This window comes from Sparus aurata, chromosome 13 (assembly GCF_900880675.1).
Source record: "Sparus aurata chromosome 13, fSpaAur1.1, whole genome shotgun sequence".
Taxonomy (NCBI): Eukaryota; Metazoa; Chordata; class Actinopteri; order Spariformes; family Sparidae; genus Sparus; species Sparus aurata.
The window spans coordinates 6,720,299-6,743,015 of NC_044199.1; the positions used below are offsets into that span (position 1 = coordinate 6,720,299).

At 44.3% G+C, this 22,717-nt stretch overlaps 1 protein-coding gene across 4 annotated transcripts in view; it reads left to right on the top strand.

Moving 5' to 3' along the window:
- LOC115594597 (roundabout homolog 2-like) overlaps positions 1 to 22,717 on the top strand; it is an 88,838-nt gene that overhangs the window by 34,119 nt on the left and 32,002 nt on the right. For 2 of the 4 annotated variants that reach the window (XM_030438763.1, XM_030438765.1), the window contains exons 3-8: positions 16,109 to 16,266; positions 16,434 to 16,554; positions 16,697 to 16,835; positions 19,548 to 19,684; positions 21,578 to 21,589; positions 22,092 to 22,216. In XM_030438763.1, coding sequence (XP_030294623.1) covers positions 16,109 to 16,266; positions 16,434 to 16,554; positions 16,697 to 16,835; positions 19,548 to 19,684; positions 21,578 to 21,589; positions 22,092 to 22,216 — 692 coding nt within the window. The remainder of the gene's footprint in view (positions 1 to 16,108; positions 16,267 to 16,433; positions 16,555 to 16,696; positions 16,836 to 19,547; positions 19,685 to 21,577; positions 21,590 to 22,091; positions 22,217 to 22,717) is intronic. The other 2 variants (XM_030438764.1, XM_030438766.1) reach the window with 1 other exon arrangement.

Here is a 22,717-nt window from a genome sequence, read left to right on the forward strand (position 1 = left end):
TGAGCTGATTACGTTTTGGCCCTATCTCCCAGCGAAGAGATTATGAGTGGAGGAGGAAGGGGGGTGTCGGTTTAATACCTACAGCAAATGGCTGACGAGGTGGATGAGATTCCTCGAGCTCTTAAGCATGCTCTGAAAGAAGAATTCTCGCTCTTACAGGATAAATCGTAGCCTTTTGAATTTCTTTTTGAAAGGGGGGGGAGATGTGGAGTCCACTCACCTCTGTGCTGTAATATTTTTAGCATTTTGTCGAGGCAGAAGTGGCGCGGGCAGACTGACACAGGGAGTGAAGGCACCCATAGGATTCACTCCATTAAGCCAATAGGGTCAGGAGTTGCGATTCCACATATTGGAGACTCTTTAAAGCCCCGCTGCGGTAATCTATCCGGAGCTGAACCCCCGGCGCATCCGTGAATACCTCTCACCTGACTATCGCTGATAACATTCCCTGAATTTTCAACGCGCTCGATTCTTTTTTTTTATAAGGGCATTTCACGCACCGTCAGACTGTCAATTAAAGATGGTTGTGTCCGTGACAACAGCCGAAGCTTCATTCCAGAGCGAACCGGCCGCGTTCTGACAAACAAGCCCGACAGAATTAAAGAATCAGCGCGAAACCTACATGATGTGTGTATACGGAGCACATCGTATTTACCCATATTTGCACACAGCTCGATGTTGTATAGCTAAAGAGATGATGAACCAGTGTTTATCCCAGTGTGTGCAGGATTTACAGGAATCTACCAACAGAAATGGATCATAACATTCATAATTATGTTTTCATCAATCGAGAACCACCTTGGGAGAAGAATCAATGTGTTTTCATTACCTCAGAGCCGTTAATATCGACAGAGGGGAGGGGGTCCTCTTCATGGATCTAATAAGTAAAAAATCTGGATACAGCGTCGGAGGTGGGGCCCCGTTCATTCCTATTAGAGCTGCTCAGTGGCGCGTGACGCCAAAAAAGTTTGACTTCCTGGGTGTGAAATTACCCAGATTTGTCTGCATAGCTTCCATTTTGCGCGGTCCACAGAGCTCACACACAAGAGACTGCTGCCGGTCGAGCGGCTAACTTCCAGATTAGCCTTTTGGCTAACTTGAATGGGAATAAAACACTTTAATGGTGCGGCTGATTCTTGACCTTCCAAATGTTAGCGGCCAAATTCTGACAGTGAAACAAGTTATTTCAAGGGCGTTGTGACGCTTCAAAAATGTTTCTTCTGTTGTTTTTTTTCCAGCCAGTTCTTTCACGATGTAAAATTATGGGAAAAGGTATTTTTGGGGCCCTTGTGCATCATGTGAATATTGCAGTTATCAAGTTTGGTCACTAGGTCAAGTTGGCTTCAAAGTTTGGAGCTTGGCGGCTTGGTCCTCTTCCATGAGGCCCGTCGTGTTGCATCGCCAAAGACAAATACATTTTTGTGGTTTAGATGTTTTTTCCTGCTCCGGCACACCTGACTCAAATGAATGGGCTGTTACCAGGCTTCGGCAGAGCTTGATGAATGACGAGTTGATCGTTTGAATCAGGTGTGCCGGAGCGTGTAAGCATCTAAAACATGTAGGGCAGGAGGCCACTAGGAACAGGATTTTTAAAAAACAGTAGACTTTTCACTGGATGAGGTAAAGATTTCGCCTGCTTGCGGCACGAGAGGAACTGTATCCCCTGAGGATCATGAACGACCGGCACCGAATTTCATGCGAGTCCACGCAATAGCTGTCGTAACATTACACAGAAAGGTGTCAACCTAATGGTGGTGCGAATATCACTAGGTTTCATCCTCTGGGGATGATGTACGTCGCCCTTGAATAGTTGAGCCGGGACCAAAGCGGTGGAGCAAAAACGCAGACGGACTGACATCGCCATCCCTGAAGCCGCGCAGTTCAATAAAGTAATAAGATATAATAGCAGGGCAAACATGACTCGCAAGCGACCCGTCTAGTTTGGTGACCTACTTTTTGCGGGTCTTCTGCGGGGGTTCGTACTTATTGAAATATCACTGAGCTGCTCATTCCGTCCAGAGTAGAGGAGGATGGAGTCCGTCTAAGCACACATCGGGTGAGAGTCAGGGGTTCACTGTGGACAGGTCTTCAGGGCTAACACACACACACACACACACACAGACTGACAAACACATTCACACCTACGGGCAATTTAGACTTTTTTCCATTCCACCTAACCCACACGTCTCTGGACTGTGGGTGGAAAGAGAGCACCCAGAGGAGACCCGCACGGGGAAAAAAAAAACATGCAAACTCAATTCGAGTCCCAGAACCTTTCGTGTTGGCTTAATGGTTCTTCTTTTTCCAGCATCGCCTCGCTCATCCCCCTTCGGATGTCATTACGACGGAAACTTTGAAAATACATACAGTTGCAGTAGATCTTTTAATACGGGAGTAGTCTATTTACATGCAGCCTTGGATTGAGAGCATTAGTGATGTTTGGAGGCTCAAGACTCGGCGTGTCAGTCCAGAGGGATGATTCCTCTGCCGCCGTGCTCATTAAGCTGTGCACTGGAAACACGTCGGAACGCAGCCAGGGCGACGTTGAACGCGTCATTTACGCATTGACGCGTCAAGCTCTCCGTCAGGAAGTGTTAATCGTCGCCGCCACGACGATTAACACTTCGAACAATGCTTAACGTGTGAATCATTAGCATTGTTCGATGTTTTTGCATCAAAAAAGGGAAACGTTTGACTATACAGTGAGTGCATTACAACAGTACGCTGCACTGTCAGGCACCGAATATCACGAAAACACAGAGGCCAGGTAGACTCCACACGTACTGTAAACCAGGCAATAATTTGCCGTGGGACTGGACGCTCCAGTGGGTGTGTTGTTCCGTGGTGTCTCATCAATTACATTCCCTGAGAGAAAACACCCGGCTGCTTTCTGTTTCTTCGGGATGCCGGGGTTAATGGTGCTTTTTCTCAAACGCCTCTGCCAGCCAGTAATTGGAGCAACTTAAAAATCATAAGTGCAGTCTTTGTAGCGTCGGGAGCACCGGCTGAATACGGCATTATTAAGTATAGAAAAGCCAACTTTTATTGATTTGACCTTCCGCTCGGTCCTCGTTTTCTCCCTCTTTTTACAGCTTTCTCGCCTCCACCGACCGCCACCGAGAGACCTTATAATAATAGTCTCTTTGGGTGTGCTTTTGGACGCGCGCCTGGAGGATTGGAACATTTGATATTTAGTGATGGAAGGGGGGAAAACAATCTGTCATTTCGTTGTGGTATTTCTGGAGCGTTTCGTAAGGCGAGTCGTTAATTAATCATTCACTGTCATCGCGTTTCAGATTTAGCTGATTGGCTTTGAAATTCGGTTTAATCCCCGCTCGGTGGCATTGAGATAACTGAAGGTAAATACAGGAGTCATTTTCTTTTTTTTTCGTTCCCTGTTTTATTAAATAGTTTCAATTCGGCTAATAATCTTTGAATTTCAGTGGTGACTTGAAGAGAACAAGCTGTGGGAGCCAACTGGGTCTGTTTTGTTTGCGCCGCCTGTTTGTGTGCTGTGGGAGCGTTGGTTGATTTTTCCCTTATCCAGAAGATTAAGAGAGGATTGTCAGTTTCCTTACGCCTCGCACCTCAGAGAATACGCGTTGGCACCCGCGTCCGCGCTTGCATCTGTCAGTCAATTATTGCACGTCTTACACTTTCTGACCTTTTCTTTCTTTGCCGGTACACGACACAGATGTTGTCTCTTCCTCTCTTTTTGTACGTCTGACCGCAGACAATTGCCTCTGGCACGCGGCGTCGCATGCAGAACAGACAGTGAAAAGTCAGTGCAGATTGGCTCCGGTGTGTCAGCAGCCGAAAAGTGAGGCGCGTCGTGCTGCAGAGTCAGCCTCTCACAGCAGTCATTTTCACCATGATTTAGAGGCTTATTACATCGCCTGCAGGAAAGAGAAGCGTCCCTGTGTTGTGTTTCATCAGTGGGGTGGGGGTAGGGGTTGGGGAAGCTCTCCGCGACGGGCAATAGCCTGTCAGTTAGGGCCGTGATTGACAGGTTATGAAAGCATCGACAAATTTGATTTGATTTTCGATAAAAGCAGATAAAAAAACACGGGGACTAGAAAATCAAATGGGTCGGATCCTTCGTCACACAGAGGACATCTGAGCAAACTGAAGTCAGACGCGTGACATGTAGTGTGTGTTTGCTCGCCGAGCTGTGTGCTGTTTCCTGCCGAATTAGGAAAGATTTTTCTTTTTGAATAAAGCTAATATAAAGAGAGAGAGAGAGAGAAAGAGACAGAGAGAATAAGCTGATAAATCGTATTTGGCCGCCTCTAAAAACAAATAGCATATCACAAGAGGTAAGCGCTAACTGCTGCTATCTGCAGGCTGCTGTTCGCTGGTTAGCCCAGTTAGCCGTGCAGCTAGCAGCCCAGACCCTGCTTTGCATGGCAGCCACCGGCATCAGTGTGTGAATGTATGTATGATTTGGACAAAAGCATCTGATGAATGTAAATGTTTAAACTTCAATAAATTGTCTGTTGTTCTGCTAAATTGTCTCGTTTTGTTGCTTGTTCCAAGGAAAAAGAACAGAAGAAAGTGTTGTTGTCCCTCTGTTCATAAGGGTGTTGTTGTCCCTCTGTTCATAAGGGTGTTGTTGTCAGCCGCCACTGTTTTTCTTTACTTCTGAGCCCCATGGTAAGGATGGAACAGTTTCTGTTTAAAAGTAAAAAGTACATTTTTTAGAGTTTTCACTGTGAGATTGCAGCAGAATCCGTCATATTTTGTCAAAAAGCCGTGTGATGCAACACAAAGGCTGTGCTGTGTTTGCAGCTGCCCTCCAGGACCCACAGATTCACAGCTTATCATGTCTAAAAGTGAGCGTCGGGCCAGTCTGCTGCCTTTAGCCCACTTGGCAGCCTGGTGGCTGTTGCTCATCTGTCCCCAAGCCAGTGTGAGCACATCACCGATCTGGACCGGGATTAAAGGACCTAATACTAACAGCTGTGCTGAGATTAGCCATGTCAGTATTTACAGTTATTTTGTCAACCAGCGCACCACACACTCTGCTCAAATAATGAACTGCTATATTTGTATTAGTCTGTTTTCTTATACTTGGCTTTGGATTCCCTCTGAAAAAGCATTGCGTTCATTTTTACGTCTCAAGGGAGCGAATGCGATGGCAAAGAACAAAAGCGGAGGACTAACGTGAAGAGTTTGGAAGAGGCCGCCTCCTTTGTTTCACAAAATGTACCATGTATGGGAGGTGTGGGTGAAACAAATGGAGGGGAAGACTGACAGGAGGATGAAGAGATAGATGATTAGCTTGGAACGTGACAGTCTGCAGCGTAAAGATGTTGATGGATTGAGCCGGTTTATCTTCTCCGTGTGTGTGTGTGTGTGTGTGTGTGAAAAGAGAGAGAGAGGGATGAAGAGATGTTATACGCGATTGTGTTTGCGCACGTACCTCCCTCTGTGGGTGTCAGTGTGTACCATCAGCAGAAAGCGCATGAATATGCATGTGTGTGTTCACGCGGGGAGCGACGTGCTCCCTCACCGGAGACCGATCGCCCCGTGATGGGCGATCACTGGAAGATTGGACGGGGTTTTCCGTACCTATCTGTCTACGGGAGTGTCGTGTGTAAAAAATGTATGCCATATTCAGAAGTGGCACGGCGGTCCTGCCTTCTGATAGATCGCGTGTTTTTAATCTGCTTAGACGCGGAAGAGGGAGGAAGGGACTCTGGGAAGGTGTTGGAGAGCAGCAGGTCAGCGGCAGCAGCCAACAGCTGCTCGCTGTGTACGTACAGGATCTGGGCTGCGTGGCCTTTGCTTCACCAGGGGGTGTGCATGGATGTGATTAACAGAGATTTGGGGTGAATAATCTTCTAAGCTGCTCAGTGGAGCAAGCGGTGATGGGGGGCTGGGGTTGGAGTAGGGTGGAGCTTATGGTTACTGAGTCATACTGTATGAAATACCTGAAACCCTGTCGTGTGGGAGGTGATGCCTGACTGGGACCCCATCATGGATAACCAATCTGTAGGTCCCAGATATGTGTTGACCCATAAGTAACAAGAAATTGCAGTGCATTTAATTCTAATATAAGGGATCAAAATCCAGCACTGGTGAGATTTCACTGAGGGATTGTCAACCGTCATTGATAAAACTTGAGTTGATAGTCAGTATAGACATGCTTTATAAGCCATTTATTGGGCAATTGTTCAGGTTTTTAAGGTTTATCAACCATCCAGATGATGTTTATAGACAGTATTCATCAACCATTGTTCAAGGTATTATAAACATCAGTTGCAAATTTGAAATGAGCAACTGCGTAAAGGTGCTGTATGGAAGAATCGGCCACCCGTCAAAGTCACACTCGAAATAAAGAGTATATCACAGCAGCATATCACCAGAGTAACCACTAACAAACTGCTGCTAACAGTTGCCCTTTAGCTAGTTAGCTCATTTAGCCACGCATCTAGGGGTTTCTTTGGCCTGGGAGCTCGAGGAAGCGTCTGTGTTTCCACATCGAGCATTTTGTATTTATTCAGATTCCCTTGCTAATTTCAGTAGATTTTTGATGTATTGCCCCTTTAATGCTTGGTTTATGATGCATTTCATTGTTTGTTAGCAGTGAAATAACAATTTTAAAGGAACTATAAATATACCCCTTTATCAAGGATGCTTACTGTTAAGCGTTGCTAAGATATTTTATTGATGCTGAACTCTCATTATTGATCCTGCTCAGTTTCTTAATTGATTCCCACATTGAGAAGAAGGGCATTCTAGTATCAGGAAAAAAACTTTGGGAGTACAGTCCAAAGTAAACCTGAGCACATGGATTAAGTGAGTTTGTTGCCTTCTATCGTGTGCTCAAGTATACTTCAGGCTAGTATTCCTCAGGTTGTTCCTATTAGATACAGATCTTTGCCCGGACTTGCTGCTTGGTTGGGGAGCAGTAGCACTCTTATGAGTCAGTTACATGGCGTTCATGGCATTCGAGTGTCATGGAAAGCAAGCTGTTGGTGTTTCCAGCCACACATGAAGTAATCATTTGGCAGACATTACAACCAGCAGTGTTGCTATCTCTCATCGTGAAATGATGCAACGTTGAACTGTCGCTTCCTCCCGGCCGTGACTCTCTCTCTGTTGCAGGTTTACAGCGACATCACTGTTCTGCAATGCACAGCTGTCGTAATTGAAAAGAAAAAGGAAATGAGGCTCAGGCGGGGGGCGGGGCGGGCGTACAGTCATCTACAAACCAGTCCTATATTGGACCTGGATCTTGATTCTCATCTCTAATTTCATTTGAACCCCTCAGTCAGTCCGGCGTGTTACATGGCGGATGGGTGCGGGTGGTGGGAACCTCGCGTCCGGGTCACGTGAACCTTGTACACGACACTCGTATTCCATCATTTCAGTTCATTTGCTCATTTAGAGATCAAAGGTCAAATCAGTGTAATCAAAGCAGCAAAGCGTACCATATTTTATCAGTTAATGCGGTAGCATGACATTACCATATTAATTAGTTTTCTTTTGTGCCGAATGCCAGCAGTGGTGGGGGTGCTGTGCTCTGCTTCACAGCTCCCAGCATTTTTTTTTTTTTTTTCCCCTCGGTGCATTCATACATATCTATATGCTATCCAAACATGCACATATTGTGGCCCATCTGTATGTACCCATGCAAAGAAGGATATCACCAGGATGTTGTGGTAAACACAGCTTACGACCACCATCTCTGGTGGCCATTCGCGAGACGTGTTTGATCGCGCTGGGTGGTGTAGACCCACGGATTATCACCGATGATTCTTTTCTTTTTTTTTTTCGCTTTCTCCACCATCACATCCCACAAAAGTCCAGGCAGAAGGGAAATATGATATAGCCTATTATGGAGTACATACAGCGAAAGCATCATCACACGAGGACAGGGAGAGAGGAGCAGCAGAGGAGTGGTTGCTAGAATTACAGGGAAGGTGCAGAAAAACCGATTAAGGCCCTTTTTCTTAACCTTTAAAGGTCTGCAAGGGATTGCATTGGCGCTTGTTTATCCGGTTCACTCCATTGTGATGACGACGACGACGATGACTGCGAGACACAGCGGCGTGCATAATTTCAGTTAGAGAAGACGAGTGCATGGAGGGAAAAAAAAAAAAAAAAAGCTCTCTCCCTGGGTGACCGCTGCTTTAGTGAAACAAGGCGGATAAAAGGCTAGATTTTGATCCCTGACTCATTTTTCCGGCTCATGGTGTACATCTCCGCAATATTGCTGTAAGGGGTCTATGATATCCGCGGTTCGCGAGGAAAAATAAGCGATCGCCTTTTTTCTATATTTTGCCTTCTTCCGTTTTTTTTTTCTCGCCTCACTTTTAATATTCCTCCAGTAGGTAAACCAGAGCAGCATCCGAGTTCATGAGCGCGGGGTCATGTGTGCCTCCCAGCCCAGTCGGGTTTTTTAAGGAATGGTCTACTCCGGAAAAGACAATGCAATAAAAATCGCGGTTAACGGGTAGGGGTTTAGCATCCTTAAATGCATAATCATGGACTGTAAGGTCACGCACAAATGTTTGCATAATGCCGCAGCGCACGAAAGAGCATCAGGATTTACAGGTTTAAGTAGATGAGATAGTCTGGGGAGCGGGCAGGAGCAGATTTACATAGGGCTAGTCTGAGAGATAGAGGGATGCGTTCTCGTGAAGAAACGCATGGCGACAGGAGTAATTAATTATAGATGTGGAAATGTGGTCTGAGGGAATGCTGTTACTGTAACTAGAGGCATGGCAAGTGAGAAAAGAGGGGAAGGGAGATGTGGGGGAGGATGGGGGGGAGGGACAACCCTCCTTCTATACCATCCACAACTTCAATTTACATTACATGACAGGAGAATGGAGGTTAATTAAACATGACAATCGGCAGGGCGTTTATTGTTAACCCCTCATGGTGGTTTGACTGGCTCCTAATTCAAAAGGCCAAAGAATGCATAAAGAATAATGTTTTTTTTTTGGTGAATTCACATTCAAATGTCGCGTGGAAAGAGAGGTTACGAGTGTGGAAATGGGTGAAACGGTGCCCCACGGTTGTGTGTGAGTGCGTGTGGCGCAAATCTGGTTGAAAAGTAAATGTAAAAGTAAAAGCCATCTCCGTGTTTAAAAGCAAAGCTACGCGGGGAAACAGCAGGAGAAACAGTTTTTCGAGAAACTAAATTGCATTTAAAACTAAAATTTTGGGTTGCCAGAGGCGCGCTCACTTTTCAACCGCTCGTCTATTTTCCAGCCCCTCATATTGACGCTAATTGGACTCGACACTAATGATGCCAAAAAAGCAAAGCGAAGCGGTGCTAAGGTTTGCTGCCTGCTTGTAATTTTGGAGGCTGCTGACTTTTCGGTTACCGTGAAGCTGCTGACCTAACCCTGCCTTCCAGAATTTTTTTATTTTTTTTTGTCGAGTTTTCAAAAATGGAAATGAACTCGGGGTCACATTTGGTCTTAATGCTTGTAACCAACTGCTGATAGATAAATATAGTTTGGATGAAATATGGAGAGCAGTGGCCAATGATGCAAAATTAGAGGTGGTAGTTCACAGCCGACGAGACCGTAAAGATATTAATTCCAAACAAATTCAGTTTTAGATCCTTCTCTCCTTAAGCACAATACCCAAAATACATGAGTCTATATGCTTGGTACTACATTCCTTCCGTTAAAGTGGGCCTAGGTTTACTCATGCTGCTGCAAAGGCAGATTTATAATAGGTAATGTACGCCCTGTGCTGGGCTCGTAGCCTCGGGGGACACTGTGTAAACGCTCCTCATCTCCCCGCTGATTGTAGTCCTGACTGATTGCTGATGACTTTTTTAGGGCACAGACATGTTAAGTTGTTTATTTATTCAAAAAAAAAAAAAAAAAATCCCCAATGCAAATCGCCCTCTCTCCACTCTACATCTCTCTCCCCCCCACTCAAGTGCGTGTCGGCATATCTGTCTCAGTTTCTGCGTCGGCCTCTTGAAACAGCGATGATGTGCTGCGGTCATCAGCAAAACTTAGTGATATAACAGCGGGGCAGCTGTTTTTGTTGTTTACGCATGTGTGTGTGTGTGTGTGTGGGTACGCGTGTTATGCGTCAGTGTGCGTCGGATGCATGTGACAGATATGGGACATCCTTGAGAAAAGTGACACAACCCCTACAGGCGATCGCGTTCAAAAAGAATCTTCAGCAGAACTCCACGACCACAATTTAGCGGACCACTGTCAGAAGAAATCACCGAGCTGCTGTAATGCATTTCCTGTCAGTAGATCACTATCTGTATACATCTCTGCAGCGGTTTTATGGTCTTTTTTAGCACTAAGATGCGTGACACTTAGGCTCAGGCACATTGCGTATGAAGAAATAGCTGCTGTTTTACTATCTCAGCCACCTGATCGCTGTTTAAACCTGCTACACGGCGAGCTTCGTCCACCTGCAGCACGCCGTTCCTTCGCTGCATCTGTGACTCCCGGATGGAAAACGCAGCCATCTGCTACGCGCATCCGCTAGCGAGGTGTCGGCGTCGTCGTCGGGTCCTCTCTCCTCATAAACAATTCTGTTTCCTTTCTGCCTTTGCCAGCATCGCAAATGCACAGCTACCACAACCGTTTCTTCTGGGTGGGGTCGTAAGGTGGTGAGGTTATACAGTGTGTTTCCTCAGCGGACCACCAGCCTGCTCACCATATGCACAAACACACACACACACACACACACACACACACACACAAATACACGTGCAAAGACAAACAAGCAGATCGCTACCAAATCAACAAAATGATGCATGTGTTAATTAGGGTGCAGCTTTGTCACCCGTCGCCATCTGTCTGTCACACCTTGTTTATTTACCACTTTTGAGTTATGAAGTCGCGTCGTCTTCGATCAATTAATGTTTTGAACCGACTCAATTAGCACTAAATAAATAGGTCAGAAATGATTAGAAAATTGAAGTCGTTAATGGCTTTGGAGTTTGCATCTCGCCAAGCCTCATGTTCCACGCACGGATGCGTGAACATACATGGATACGCCAAGCACGTGTCCAATTTTGAACATTTTACCCAAGATGACTCAAGTCAGACGCGGTTATTTTGTAGCTGAAATTGATTCTGTACCTGGGCACTCACATTCGGGTTGAGGCCGTGATCAACATTAAACACCAGACCAACAAAAACAAAGAAGGAAATTATTATACAGGCACAATTTCCTATGAATGATGTTGGAAACAGGGTCATTGATTCAAATTAACTCCAAAAAGGGCACAGTGGTGCTTTAAGCCCAACGCTAATGCTATTTTTGCGTAGCACTTTAGCACGGTAAAATTTGCTAGCTAGTACTGAGCACGGGCTGCAGCTGAGGATGATGGGAATTTTAATTAACGGCATTAGTTTTGCGAAAGTTTGGCAATGAAACAAGGTGACTTGATAAAGGCCGTCATTAATGAAATAAGCATTGTTACTGCTAAGTTGCAACGACTTACTTTCTTTATAAATGTTTAATAAATACTGTGTAGATCATCTATACTGATGTTTGGAAACCCTAATTGCCTAATTAACATTTTATAAAACAGTGAGATAACTCAACCAATTTATTAATGATGGTCATTATAAAGAGTCATCCAAACCAAAGTATTGGACAAATAAGGAACTTAACTATGAACTACAAGGAACTTTTGGATGGAAAAAAAAGTCTGAATTTGATAGTTATGGTCTGTATGACCAAACGAGACCATCAGCTATTTCTATATGGTTATTATAGTTATTCTTCATGCCTGTCACCGGGTCACAGCATGGGAGAAAAAGCTGCTCTGTAGTTTGATGGTATGGCACTTACACAAAGATCTATTTGTGGCTATGTGAGATTAATAACTGTAATAAAAGACTGTGAAACAAAAAGATACATCAACATGTTCCAGTAAACAATGCACACAAGCTCAGCCAGATCAAGATCTTTGGACACAGGCAGTACCACTTTTGTCCACAGGGGGCGCCACAATAACAACAACTGAACGTTCCTTGTAGCTGCTTTAATGATGGTGTATTATAGTCTTGCAATTCATACCTTGAAAACATGACAATACCAAATGCCATGACAATAAATCCAATAGTTGCTGCTAAGAATTTGAATATTTTAACCTGATGGTGGCAGTATGAGAAAAGACAGACGGTAGCAGCCAGCAGGATCGCCCCTCTAGGGAGCGTGAATAGTTGTAGAGATATCCAGTCTGACTCGCATCCTTGAAGAGGAGACACTGCAGTAAATGCATGCGAGCTTAATGGACACAGGAGACATTAAGTGTACCAGAGAAAAAATAATAAATGCGCGTCCGTCTGTTAATGTCTATTAACTGCACCGCAGCGTTTCTGAAGCAGCACAGACTGCATAGGAATAAACAGGCTGCTCAAAAATCTTGTAGCACCTGATACCAAAAGAAAAACTGGATCAGATTTTCCACTTTCGTATGATTGGGAGCTCGCGAGCTGAGCAACACCGCCTCGAGATCTCAAGTGGGATCTTCTCGGATTTGATGTTGCGGCGAAATGCCGAGATTAAATTCAGCTATAGAGTGCCGCCGTAGCTGAAGAGGGTCTCAAGAAATCAGGATGCTCAGACGGAAAATCTCAACATTTTCACCACGCTTCTCCCATTAATCATATAATGAGTCCCCTGTATGGTTATTGGAATTCAGATACTTCCACCTTGTCACATATTTTCACCACCCATTGTGCCATGAAATGAAGCCCATTTACAAATCATTCTCCTTCTGATTTGATAAATGAAACTGGTGAATGAGTGAGTCCCGTGAATAGCTTGTTTGAATAATTGAGCGATACTCAATCAGGCAACATTAGGCGGCCGTGGCGGGCCCCACCGTCAGAAATAATTGCCACCCGACAGCAGCCTACACATGGGTGCTGCCTCCACAGGGGTTCGATAACAATAGATTAGAAACAACACCGTCCCCCACCCCGCATCTCACATGCCTTCACGAACACACCACCTACAGAATCCTGCAGAGGCCAGCAGGAAATGGGGGTGGGGGTGGAGTGGGGGGGGGGGGGGGGGGGGCACCCACAGCAGTGTCGGGGGTGCGGGATGGCTGTCATCGCCGCGCGGTAATGTATACTGTCAGGATGGAATAAATCACAACCGCAAAAATGGACGGAATTTATGTATTTGGACAAGGAGCCCACCCGCGTACCCTTTTCATATTTTCAGTGGCCTATTACCAAGAGATTGTATGTAATAAGTTTTTCACTTCCCATTTATTTGGACATGATTTATTATGTACACCACCAATCATAAAACAAATGGGGTCTTAGGGGGCGACGCGCAATTTTTGGAAATATCCCTGAAACTGAGACAATAAGTAAAACACGTAGGAGAGTAGTAAGAATTGCAGGGGAACTTCAAAATGATAGACCTGTACCTGCAGCAGACAGCGTGTTATTAGTTGTGTCTTTTATTACAATAGGGTTTTTTAGATTTGTCACAGATAGTGTTAATAAACTCCGTCGCATTGTTAAACTCTCAGCACTGTTAAATCTAACGCAATTCCAATTTTCTGCTTCAGCCTGTGGAATTTGGTTTTATTTCTCTTCGTGGCCTCAATTATCCAGTCTTTCTATGCGTGTCCGGGCTTCACGAGTCTCTCGGGACGAGCTTTTGTTGTTGTAGAAGCACCTTTAATGTGACAACTCAGAAACAGGGAAAGGTAGTTTTGTGACTGGATGAGTGTTGGGTCGTTGAGCGTATAGAACGGCATGACAGCCAGCGAGGAGTATGTCTGAGCCAAAGCAGTGTCTCCGACTGAGGCTACTGCAGCACATGTGATTGACAGCTGGGCCGAAGGGCCTTTGGCTCCTTCCTGATTTCTCTTTCTCGCTGGAGGTGTCCTCTGGGACTTAGAATTCATGCTACAGTATATCAGCAGAACGGCTTATGGCTGTAATGAGGATGAAAAGCAAACTGAGCACTGAGCCAGTGTTTTTCTTTCATTCTACGCCGCTCTGAGTTTTTACAAACTGCCATTAAGTTTTAGTTCTGCACCGTGCGTTTGATTTACATTGGACATTTGCTTGGAAAAACAGGGCGTAACACTGTCAACCGTTTTACTTGCTGTTGTGCCTAAATGGGGCAATTAAAAAGAAAAAAAAAAAAAGGTAAAGATACTTGACTGATGTTAACTACATACAGCAAGTGTGATCTGTAATTAGGCTCACTAGTTTTTCACCAGTCATTCACAAGTAAAATGACGCTCATCTGCAAGTCTTTTATCACAAGTCTTAATTGGAGTCCTTTTGCAACAATTTTCTTTCATACTCGCAGTCACGATTGTTGTCACACCAGGCACTTTATTATTTAAATTTGGCCCCCTCAGTAACACGTTCCACAAAAACAACATGTCACGACGTATTAATGCAAAGCGGCCGCAGCCTCGCTGCGAGATCTACAATCACGATCTCTATTTTTAACAGCGCGGTGATTTCTGTAGCTACTTAAAGCGGTCGACTTTGAACTGATATTCGGTGTAACTATTGTGACAGAATGAGGAAGTTTTGAAGCTGTAACCTTTTTTTTGACTTAGCAGCGTTTAGCTCATACTTCTGTTCAAAATGCACGAGTATGGCTTTTACAGGCATTGCTTGACAATTCTTGATGTTGCCGCGGCTTTGAACGCGCAAAACTCAAGAACAGACAACCCTTGCCATGCATGGATAAATTAAAATGCTCGTCCGACAGTGATAGAGCTCAGGAAGAACTGCTCATGAGTGGAAGTTGTGTGCATTTTTTTTAACAAAGGGTAATTTTGTCATATTTCACCATCTGTACTTCAAGTAGCTGTCATAATCCCAGGCTCTTTATTTACTGTTATAGAGTTGTTGCCCCTCTGCTGGCAACTGAATTGATTCCTCTCAAAGCAAAGTATGACAGCCATTCAGTATCTCTCACAAAGGAAACATTCTAACCGTCCGACAGGAACATCTCAGTGACATTTGCTGCTGTTAATGAGATATTTTGAAACCGTTTTACCCCAGGTCCTGAATGAGACCTTGCACCTCCTCTGTAGTCATTCCATAAAGCTTCATAAAGGCGCGTTTGATTCAGTCAATATCCATGGTCACCGGTGCTTTCTCTTCCAATTTGTACATGCGGCAGTGCAGCCTCTTTTCAAGTAACCAAGGTCTCACCTTCACAGAGTGCAGGCCCCGTCTTCGAACTGCTGTTTTCATCCAAGGTTTCACAAAAAAAAAAAAGAAAAAAAAATCCCCGAAGAGTTTCAGCCAAGCGGGTATTTTTTTATTGGTCAAAATAATAGCTTTGAAAAATAGTGAACTTCACAGCACTATTGACCACCATTGACCTTTAATTCTGCAGATGTCCAATAAATGTTTGAATTAGCACACAGTGCATACTGCAGAATAGACCACAGCTTAGTCCTTGGGTCAGATCTTAAGTGTGCAATTTTACAAAGACGTATCGTCACTGTGCCACAGATTTGTGTATTTTATTTATAAAATGTTCCCAGATGTAGATTTTGAATGATTTGGTGACCCTCACAGTAATCAAGCTTCACTATAAATAGACTTCCTGTTCACAAGAAACTTACTCCAGTGTCCATTCATACTCGAAGCGAAGGGAGATGGTGAAGGTAATAACCCACCTAAGTAAAATCTACGTGTGGGAAACACTGGACGCCATTATTTTCACTTATTCTTCTAGACCTCCCTTTTTGTGTTGCTTCAGAAGTTTCACTTTCCTTTAATGTTCTTCGCTTTCCTTCTAGGTGTCTTTCCTATATGTACAGTGTATAGTGCTGTTAATCCTACCTACCTGGCTTTACATGCTCTCATATTTAGCCAACGAGATCAAAGCAGAGCCCCTACCCCCTCAGGGGGACAGCTGCATTATTAAAGACTGAGAGACGGCTGAAGATTGTGTGAGGCGGTCTTGATAAAATTGTCTTTGGATTCTCACATTAGAAAAAGGTCCTGGAGGTCAGTTAACCTGAGACATTTCCGTCTCGGAGAGCCTCCCCGGCTCTCATAATGGAATCTGATTAAATTTCAAGCTAATCAACTGAATAAGCCTTTGTTACAGCCAAAGTAACGGCTCCTGTTCCCTTTATTTTGTCTCGTAGTGCTACGCGATGACTTCAGACTGAACCCACAGGATGTGGTGGTGGCGGTCGGGGAGACAGCCAGTCTTGAGTGTCAGGCTCCGCGTGGGCATCCTGAACCCACGACCTTCTGGAGGAAAGATAAAGCTCGTCTTGACCTCAAAGATGACCGAATCACGGTGAGTTAACCACCAGGGAGTTCTCTTCTTCCATATACATGATGCCTAGACTGCTTACCTTAAGATTCAACCATTCACATTTATCTGGAACTCTGAAATCACTTTTTTATAAAGTGGTTCATCGTAATAATATGCTTTTTAAATTTGTTATTTTTTATTTTTGCCAGGTTCGTGGAGGAAAGCTGACCATCTCAAATACCAAGAAGACAGATGGGGGGATATACGTGTGCGTGGCGGCCAACATGGTCGGAGAAAGAGAGAGCGAAAAAGCCCAGCTCTCGGTGTTTGGTAAGACGCTCCCCGGAATCAAAAGGAATAAAACATTACTTTTTTTTCTCTCACGCATTTACTGCACACTAGCACATACAGTATTTATCGCTCAGTCGAAAGTATACTCACCGTCTATGTTGTGTTTACTGCCCACATCCAGAAAGACCAGTGTTTGTGCAGCGGCCTGTGAACCAGGTGGTCTTAGTTGACGAGAGCGTGGAGTTCAGGTGTCAGGTCCACGGTGACCCGCAGCCCACACTGCGCTGGAAAAAGGAGGATGTTGATATTCCCCGTGGCAGGTGAGGGACGTGTGTGGATGTGTGTGGCGCTCTGCTGCTCTGTGGTACGCGCGCATGCATCGTTGTGTGTGCATATTTATACGATTAAAGTCATAATGGATATATGTTGAAGCACAGCTAATAGTAGTTGGTAGTTTGCATCATATTATAAGATGTTCCTGTGGGTTTTTGTTCACCCCTGTCTGCCCACATCATAAGCACGCATTAATTGCATTGCAATCCCATTAAGAACACTTATTTTTAAAAGTCATTATCAGCCTGTCATGTGGGTCTTAATAGTTAATGCTCAGCGCTTTATGCTTTTAATTACAGCACGTCTCATTATACAATCTGGCCATCTATCAAAACCTCTGAATTTTATCGGCTAGGTTTAAGCAGTCCGTATATTTGGTGTTTGAGACAGCCGAAGCAGTGCCTATACATGTAGTTTTATAATCCGACTGATTCATTCATCGCTTTTTTTAGTGCTCTCCTGCGTGTGATTGATGGAAATTTAACATCTAAAGCTAATTAAAGATCATGTTCCCGGAAATGTATTCAGTTACTACTAGAATTGCTATCGCGTAAATCAAATGCCAGGTTATTAAAGTGAGGGCTGGTAAGTTATTTTAGGAATATCAAATCAAGTATTAAGGCTTTAGTATTAACGTATTTTATTCTTTAGGTAGTTATTAGTATTGTGTTTATTACAGTTGTGGAAAATCTCTTAACATCCCAACGAATATCAACACATCAAATGCACTGAAGAAAAAAATAAAAATAACAATCCATCTGTCACCTGCCACGAGGCTAGGTAAATATGTTGCTAAAGCTAATAGCGAGCTGGTCGCACAGGAACGGCAGATGTGCAGCCGAAATTTCCCAAAACTAACGTGCTAGCTTGAAAGCGGTGAGAAATAGCGATAGCCATGCTCGTTGCACATGTTTATTTCTTGAAAGTTAGCTGTTTTCTAAGCTTTAAAAACGATGCACTGCCCCCGGACAGACTCGTTCAGAGGCTAACCCAGTAAGGCTAGCACACACACCCAAAGCAGTGCCAGGTAGCCTTTTTTTTCGGACTGAGGTACGTTCGTGACGGCTGTTTTGCTTGTGTTTATATGAATATGGCAATTATCAAAGTTGCGTGTGAATATTCTAAACTAAAAAAAAGCTAAGAGAGCTTGTAGAACGTTGCTAAGCAGTTGGCTAACAAGAGGTATGGCTGTCTGTGAGGTCAGGCAGTGTGAGCTCATGAGATACTTTCGCGGGTATACTTTCAAAAATGTCGCCTTCTCTCGCTGGTTTCGTCAATCTTACCAACCCCAGATTGAACACCAGAGAAAATGAAGGTAAATTGAGTCTGTAATCCTCAAAACCTTGCGAGTCAACTACGTTAAACTGTTTATTCAGCTTTCAATCAGAGTTCTAAAAGCCTTGCATCCCCCTGAAAATGGAGAAACATCTCCTCGTGCTACAAGTGTGACCAACACCTGTTAGCCATTGACGCTATATAAAGCAAAATGGTACCGCCTTTGGTCTGTCACGGCGTAAGAATATATTGTGAGGCAGACTATATTAACCGCCTGTCTCTCTGTCTGCCTACCTGAGTTGTACCCTCTACCTCGGCACCCCTTGACTCCAGAAACATGTCCTACTTTCAGACCCGCCTCGCCTCGCTTCCCTCCTTCCACTTCTTTCATTCTTCTCCTAAACCCGTCAGCCTCCTGGGAAGTCTGTATCTGGGTCAGAGATGTGCTGTGAATGGAGTCCTTCGGCAGACTCCGGACAGACCAGAGGCACTCCCCCCCCACCCCCCTCCCCCATCGATATTCTGCCCACACCCGTTTGCAACATCTATTTCAGATGTGACTTTTTCTCACCCCTTGTGCCATTTCTCTGCCTGACTTGCCTCCCATCTCTGAATCAGTATGGCTGGCTAGACAATTTCACAGGATCTCTCACGCCAAAAGCGACCCCAGAGAGGGAGAGCCCGACTCCTTGGCTCCTCGACTCCTCCTGCGCGTCGCCCCTCTGAGGGCGCTTATCTAAACTCTGGTCGCTGAGATGTTTCTCTCGTCTCTGACTGCACGGCTGCAGCCTCACGGCGCGCTGCACTGGAGGACACACACTGATGCATGGAACATATCCATGAATTAGTCATTTCTTACCGCTCTGCTCATTCATCGGATTCAGTTTGTCAGACTGTGCCACTCCCTTACTCTCAGACTGTTTGTCTGTCTCTCCTTCTGCCTCCGTCTCCCTTTCTTTTCCCTCTCTCTCTCTCCCACACAAACACACACACATAGTATAGCATATTGCATAGCCCAGACCACAGTGGGTGGCTCGTCTTTATAAATATTGAAATAGTGGAACAGCCAGGGTTCCAGCTGAAAGCACCTTTCATTTTGCCATGCCTTCATCTCAGCATAATTGCTCCCCTTTTTTTTCTGCCTCTGTAGCAGAGTGTATGCAGCAGGGAGTCTTAATTGCCTTAGAAAGTCTGTCTTTATTCTATCAAAAATGACACATCCTTTATGAAAGCCTCCATCCAAAGCATCACACAGGTTTACACAACACCCCCCCCCCCCTCCCCCCTCCGTCGCGTTGTTTGTTGATCGCGTTTGCTCGATTAAAAGGAGCATTTTAAAAAAACACGCATATGATTGTATTGATCTTTTCCCGTTTCATGAAGTCAACCGTCACTTGTTGTCGCCGCTCCTCTTCTGTCGCCAGGTATGACATCAGATATGAAAAGGAGGACTTCCTGCTGAGGATAAAGAAAGCATCAGTCAGCGATCAGGGAACCTTCACCTGCCTAGCGGAGAACCGTGTGGGTAAAGTGGAGGCCTCTGCCTACCTTACCATCAGAGGTGGGTAACTGCCTGTGGACTCACTTTGGGCAAAGCTCATAACCCATCCCTGGTATTTTTTTTTTTTTTTTGTATCTCCCAAAGCAGGCCACAGGACAATCAGTCCTTTATTGCCCACTTTACGAGCGTTATTGCCCCCCTGCTGAAAGGCTCTGCCTGGCCTCAGCCTTTCTTTCATAAAGCAGGCTGATGTAGTTGATTGTTTCAGATCTCCAGCTAGGCTCCAGATATGAACAATCCAACCAGCTCTTATGACGTCTCCTGAGGGACTTATTCTCCATCCAGCCCCCTAACTCCATATTTACACAATATCAATGAGAGGAAGCTACAGAATTCCATAGTAAAGGTTGATATTGTTAAAAAATAAATACATTGCTTTTTTTGGGGGGTGGGTGTCGGTTCCCCTTTTCTTTAAACTGCCATTCTAACGATGTGTGTGAAGGCATTAAGATGAGTAACAGTTTACTTGGAACCAAACCAATAACACGTCTGTGACACCTCAATAGGTATATCATACATCATCATACATACTCTACATCGAAAATCTCATTACATGGACTGTTCATTCCTTCTTTATTATATGACTCATAAACTGGATTTCTTATTCTTATTTCCTATTACCCATCATGCATGATTTGTCATATCTTCAAAACAATCCAGGTCCGATCCAAAGACCCTGTTTGGCTCGGTGTTCAAGCCAAACATGAAATATTCAGAGCAATATGTCCCTTATATTAAGCCAGATTTATGCTTCGGCTTGGGGAAAATATTATTTTTCATACGTATATAGTGAGTTCACACAGACCACTAATACAAAATCCGCACAAAGGCTTTATTTATTTTTCTTTGAAAAGACGTGACTATTTCGAGGGAATTGTTGATGACAAAGAAAACTAGATTCTCTTTGAATTGCATCACTTCATTTTGTTGTATTTTTACTTGTGGGATTTCGATATGTTTTGCAGTATTTTCACCTTTTCAGAGTTATTATTAAACCGATATTAAAGATAAACGTAGCAAAACAAAATATCAATCAGTCAGCCAGATATCAACAATTCAAATTGCTTAATAATAATAATTGACTATTGAATCATTTTAATTTAATTCTATTGTAAACCTGCCTTTGTGAGAGGTTTGTTTCATTTGGATGAGGCACTTGATATACATCAGATCTGTTAACTGTGTGAATGTTTTATTCTCAAAACATAAATTGCAGTCAACCTGATCCCCAGAATAAAATGTTGGCAATGTACGTTTCTGCCAAACACCAATACTGGTGCATTTTGACATTTCCCTACCTCAAATGTTGAAGTTTATGTCGTTACATCTCTGTCCGTTTGGTCTGGTAAGCCACAAAAAAAATAGTCGATTGCGGTTAGAAATAACCTGTGTTTTGGCTTGCCTGCTTCAGATCCGACTAACAAAGCAGGAAAATGTCTGAATGTCTTGTTACAAATGTTAAAATGCAGTCTCAGTGGTCTCTCTTAACAGTCTGGTCTCCTAGCTGTCACACTACAACCGTCCTCCCCTCACATATGATACGTACAATGCCAACATGATATTGTGACTCAGCTGGTAAAGTGTTACAGATAAATTGTTCAGCCAGTGTTTGTTTTTTGATGTTTTTTTTGGGGGGGATTTGCTATCAATCCCTTTGATGTTGCCAAGGTGCTATTTCCTCGAGGCCCGTGCCATCACCTGCTTTTGGTGACTGAGCTCCCCCTTTCCTCCTCCCCCCCCCCCCTCCTCAACTTCATGGATGGAAACCCGGCTTCACCTCATTCATTTCTGATTTTCATTCTTTTTTTTTTTCTGTCCCTCTGTTCTACTCCTCTGCTGTCCTTCTCTCTGTGTTGTGTGTTGATCTCACCCACACCATTGTTGTGTCACCAGCTCGGCCCGTTGGTAAGTAAGAGCTGATCCCATTGTGCATGCGTTGCTATTTTTTCTGTTTTTTGGATCACACACATGTGTATGCATGGAGTGTTGTGGCATTCCACAAACGCATTCATCGAACTAATACTGGACATGCATAGCTGCACTGTTGCTATCAACTCCTGACTTCCCCTGGCAGGTTTTTGAAGAAACAGTGGATGTGTCACCTCACTTCTTTCTAAACGGGGGTCTAGATGCAGTTTGGTTGATATGCCTAAAATCAAGAACTTGAACTGATGGAGATGTTCATTAGATTATCATTCATTCTGATGTTCTGGCAGCAGAATGAATGACATAGTCGAGAAATAGTTGCTAAATGATTAAAGAACTAATGCATGAAAATGTTAGTTTGTAGCTGGAACTTTGGTCAAGCATTTTTCTCCTCAAGCTAGTTTCCCCAGTAATACACGATGTGGAAGTCTGAACAAATGCGTTGCTATTGTGCCATTGTTTATTTTACCTTTAACCTCAGAGGCGCCCCAGTTTGTGGTGCGACCCCGTGACCAGATTGTTGTGCAAGGGCGAACAGCTACCTTTCCCTGCGAGACCAGGGGTAAACCACAGCCCACCGTCTTCTGGCAGCGAGAGGGCAGCCAGGTGAGGATGCGAATTTTGACAGAATGTACCTGTGTGTATCCGTGCATGATGCGGGATTGATGATGTAAACCGTGATGTAAATTTAGCAGCAACATCCAGAATAAAGTATGTAAAGTCTAAAAAAAAAAAAATTAGATAATGAGCTGACTAAAAGGATCAAACCAGGGGACAGCAGAGCGTGGTTCTGTTCCACATACAGATAATGAAGTGGTCATTTATCATCAATCTGCACCGGTTCGACCGGCCAATTCACTGAGCAAGAAACAATGTCATGTGCTGCATTAGAGTCATTAGACATAATGAAAGCTAGCTAATGTCCTTTCCTGCCCATCAGCCTGTCTGCTTCGGGTGCAGAAACAGACAACGCTGATGCCTCAATTTTCGTGGCCGTGGCTGCAGGTTATCACAGCAGGATTATCACTCTGGGGGTAAACTGCCATTCAGACAAAGTAGGAAAGCGACACTGACCCAGTTTTACAACTGAAATGTACATTTGTTTGA